A 5,000-nucleotide genomic window follows, 5' to 3' on the forward strand; every position below is an offset into this window, starting at 1 on the left:
CGGCTCGACCCTTTGTTGCTGTGGATGTGGCTGCTCTGGCATTGGTGTAAGATGGACATGGTTTCTTCTTATTGTACTCGTCTGGTACGAGTTTCTATCTGATACGAACGAGGGGTTGATGCAGCTTTCACTGTCCTTCCCAAGTGCGGAAGGTCTTTCATAAATACTTCTGTTCCTTGTCCCAGAGCAGGCAAGAGTTTTCCTTTTTGTCTGTTATGGAAAACCCTCTCCTGCCTCAGCTTACGCAGGGCCTCGTTTTCTTGAAGGTTGTCAAAATCGGGCCATCTTGGATCTAACTGTGTGTGAAACATAGGCACGCTGTTGCTGATGTGTCTTCCCATCAACAGCTGGGCTGGGGAGATCGTGCATGCTAATGGTGTTGACCTGTAGGCTAGGAGTCCTTTTGCAGGGTCCCTTCTTTCCTTAGGAGATTCTTCATTGTTTGAACTCCCCACTCCCCTTCTCTGTTAGATTGAAATTTAGGGCTGCTGTTATTGTGCTTGAATCCCCATTCTTTAGAAAACTGTGTAAACTGGCACTGTTGAATTGAGGGCCATTGTCTGATCGCACTTGTTCTGGAGTTTCATGTCTAGGGAAGATGGCTTTTACAATGACTGCAAAATTCTCGCGAACTCATTGGATAATTTTTATTGTCAATAAGCGGACAGACATAAATTTATAATTTATTCGATAATGACGCGATATTGCTCACGTCAGATTGAAGTTTCTCGCATTTTTGTCCCGCGTTTTTCTCGTGTTTTGACTTAATTTTGATCCCTCTGCCTTTTTGTTATTGTAAAAAACAAATTGATGTCAGTTTTTCATGCCACTGTCCAGTTATTGACAATGAATTTCGTCATAACATTGTCAAACTAGTCTGCTACTTTGACAGTGTTATGACGAAATTCATGATCAAGAACAGGACAGACGCTTGGGGCTAATTTGGGGCTATAGCTTTTGGGTGACCTAAATTGTAATTTATTACCAGACATTGTTGATAATATCTCTTCCTTCCTCTTGAAACAACGTAAATTACTCAATTAAGAAAGCCAAACGCAAATATTTTTCAGAGAAACTAGATGCAAGTAAATCTGATTCACGTAAAATATGGCAGCTAATCAATGAACTTCAGTCAGTCTCGTCAGGGCATCAAGTCTTATCTTCTCCTAAAGACATAGCAGAAGCGTCCAACGACCATTTTACTAATATTGGTCAGACTCTTGCCCGCAAAATTCCTTCTGTAGATATTGATCCACTTTTCTACGAGAATCCCTCTAATACGGTATTCTCTTTCAAAAGGATCAATGTCCAAAATGTCGTCAAGTTAGTGAAAGGTATCGATGGAGGGAAGGCGACCGGCTTTGACAACATTCCATGAAAACTCTTAAAAATAGCCGCCGATGTCGTTACACCCTCTTTGACGTTTATTTTTAATCAATCACTCCTGACTGGAATCTACCCTTCTTTAAGAATGGATCCAAGACTGACTTAAACAATTACTGACCTATATCCGTTATACCTGCTGTGGCCAAAATCTGTGGCCAAAAAATTATCTATTACCAACTATATAATTAAATAACTGTCAACGATTTATTAACCAGTTGCCAGTCTGGCTTTCGTTCTCTACACTGTACGCTCACTGCCTTGCTGAGACAAACAACTGGTGTGTTAATGTTGACAAAGTTCTTCTCAATAGTGTAATTTTCAGTGATTTAAAGAAGGCCTTTGACACTATAGATCACAAAATCATCTTGCTAAATATGTGGGGGATCAAGATGCCCTGAAATGGTTTAAGGTGGCTCAAACCAGTTTCAACACTTTTAAGAGACCTTGTTATTAGAAGAATTGTCACGACAACACTTTATCACGTAACACCAATGTTAAGGTACCATGTGAAACATCAATTATTGCTGAACAAGGTGCAGTCCTTTTTGTGACGTATTACGTTACCATGGCAACAGGAAAGCCTTGCAGAAACACCCCATATTTTGGCTTTAGTTGCTTATATCTCAAAAACGAACTCAAATTCTGTGGAGCGGATTCAGAGAAACCTTAAATTTTCAATTAATTGAGGTGGCTCTGAATCTGCTCCACAGAATTCTTTTAAACTTTTGCAGAAATTTTTATCCTGGCATGTTGATTACATTTCAGAAATAAAAAATGGGGGTCACCGAGTTGGTTTTTGAGATATAGGCAACTAAAGCCAAAATATGGGGTGTTTTTGCAGAGCTTTCTTGTTGCCACGGTAACGTTTTACATCACAAAAATGACCGAATATTTTTTAGCAATAATTGGTGTTTGATGTAGTACCATAACATTGCTGTTAAGTAATAAAGTGTTGTACAGTAGTGTCAATCCTTCTAACAAGAACGTTTCTTTCAAGTGTTGGAACTGGTGTGAGCCACTTAAGAATTCCTTATCTAATGAATCGTCTGCAACGATGCAACGTAAACAATCCAGTGCAAGCCCTTTAAACTGCGGGGTTTGTCAAGGATCAATAATTGGTCCTCTTCTCTTTTTGGTCTATATTAATGACTCACCAAATTGCTTGAGCCTCGGCTCCCCTAGAATGTATGCTGATGACACAAATGTTACTTTTGCTGCGTCTGACATGATTGATCTTGAGACCCAAATCAATACTGAACAGAAGAGCATTAATCTCTGGCTCAGAGGTAACAAGTTAAGCCTCAATGTTGCTGAAACCGAGTTTATGATCATAAGCTTGCGTCAAAAATGGCAGTCTTTCAATGACAAGACAATAAATATTATTGTAGACTGCGTCAAAATAAACCAAACAAATCATAGCAAACCTCTCGGACTGAACATAGATGAAAACCTATCCTGGAAGGAGCATATACACGCAATTTCGAAAAACGTCGCTTCCAGTATTGTTGCACTTGTAAGCGAGTCAGACCTTTTATTTCCATGCAGTTTGATTACTGCAGTGTTGTTTGGGATGGCTTGTCTCGACGGCTGAGTGAGAAACTTCAAAAACTACAAAATCGTGCTGCCAGAGTTACTAAATCAAGTTATGATGCGAACTCTGGCTATCTTGTCAACTCGCTTAGCTGGGATAACTGATCAGTTAGAAGGGCGAAGCAAAAGGCAAATTTAAGGTAAAATGCGTTAATAAGCTCTCCCCAACGTATCTTTGCAACATGTTCACTCCGAGAACTTTGTCCCATGATCTTGTGATTTTCATCCAAGCCAAAAAATTTTCACGGAAAAATCGGGAGGGAAGGTATCATTAACATCGCTCACGCAAATGAAGCTACCTGATGCTATCAAGTGACATACAGAATTATTTGACAAATGTATTAAACCTTTCAAATTACTAGTGCTCTTCTTGAGCGAAAAAATAAAGAAATCCAAGAAAGGAACTCTGCATTGACCTTGATTTTCAAACAGATCACCTTCTGCCGGATCCCATTATGACTCTTTGCACACCTTACTACCTCTCGCTCATTTTTTCGTTTGTTCTTTATTTTCCCTATAAATGCATCCACTCTTCCTTCGAAATTCACTCAGTTTTGTAACTTTTACAGTAGCACATGCAGTGTTTATCTGAAAAAACTTAATTGCAATGCTCTTCGTGCATTCCATGCATTCATTGTCAATGCCCATTACAAAAACATGTAAACAATCACACAGACAATGTTAATGGTGTAACATTCGTTACCCGTAAGGACATGTCCCCCGAGGGACTTATTTTTCCGATTTTCGGTCATCAGCATTGCGGCTAAGAATGGAGGTGTCAGGGGTCATTTTTGCAGCTTATGACGTATGATATGGGGAAGACATGCGAGAGTGCTCCATATAGAAGCACTGTTTTTGACTTATGTTTTTCGTGAATATTGAATCCCGCGAAGAAACAGCAAAACGAAGAAAATATCCACAGCAGCACTTGTTTCGCTTGATTACGAAATCTGTGTTCCCCATATCATACGTCACAGCAGGGTGCTGATTTGGTTTTTGAAGCCTAACTTCGAACAAACGTTTCTGGCAAAAAACAGAAAACGAGAAGAAATAACCCCACACACTTAACTTTACTTATCTGGGACTTTCCAAAAACTATGTTGGAAAAATTGCTGATTTTGGCTTTCAGTTCTCCTTTAAGGTCATGCTGGCTGTCACAGAGACTTTTGTTTTTTATGGTTTGTGGTTCAAGACAAGTCTTTGTATTCAAATTCAGGGAATGAGCGATATTCAGATTCAGATGAGTCTGATTGTGATTCACTTGATGCTGGGGAAACTGCCTTAAGGTATGAGTGTAAACGTATACACTGTAAGTTGCTAACCAACAGGTCCCTTTAGCCCTTCCACCGCCGAGGGCTTCCCCATTGACAAGTAAAATCGTCGCGTTAGACAGAGTAAAATCTTTAAGTGTCAATTGGCATTTATGGAGGTGAAAGGGTTAAGGCATGTAACATATATAAAAAAATATATGTGATATTTCAACCACATCCATCTGGATGTACTTGTACTGAGCCATTTACTGATCCATCCTGGCTTTGCTACTGTAGCAGGTTTTGTCGATTAAGGACCTTAAACCATAGGCTCTGTATCACCCACAGAAATCACCCAAAGAAATCACCCACAGCTCTTGAAGAGTAGGGCACAGAGTTCCTAGTGTTGTGATCTATCTTTGCCAGCACAAGGAAAGCCTGGCTGGAACAACTGCAAAGGCAAAGGAGTGGAGATGTTTGATTGCTCAGAGTAATTAATGTGCATGTATGAGTAGATTTCTCAGTGTTTATTTCATCCCACAGTATCTGGTTGAGCAAAGGAGGGTACCTTGCTCAATAAAAAAGAATCAGTAGTCAATGAGCTTGCAATGCATCTCCCTGAGCATCTACTATTATGTTCAGTCATATATGGGCATAATCCTGGAAGTAAGCTGGGGTAATGCAGAGAATTATTCAAGACAGAAGTAAAACCAAAATCACACCCAAAAGCTTCCACCAATTGAAGACCTTAGTTTTATAAGAGTGTCTAAATGT

The 5,000-nt window shown here is 39.7% G+C and overlaps 1 protein-coding gene across 2 annotated transcripts in view; it reads left to right on the top strand.

Moving 5' to 3' along the window:
• Positions 1–5,000, top strand: part of LOC138012480 (origin recognition complex subunit 2-like) — a 62,173-nt gene that overhangs the window by 26,004 nt on the left and 31,169 nt on the right. For both annotated transcript variants that reach the window (XM_068859264.1, XM_068859265.1), the window contains exon 5: positions 4,193–4,262. In XM_068859264.1, coding sequence (XP_068715365.1) covers positions 4,193–4,262 — 70 coding nt within the window. The remainder of the gene's footprint in view (positions 1–4,192; positions 4,263–5,000) is intronic.

The sequence above is a fragment of the Montipora foliosa genome, chromosome 8 (genome assembly GCF_036669935.1).
Source record: "Montipora foliosa isolate CH-2021 chromosome 8, ASM3666993v2, whole genome shotgun sequence".
NCBI lineage: Eukaryota > Metazoa > Cnidaria > Anthozoa > Scleractinia > Acroporidae > Montipora > Montipora foliosa.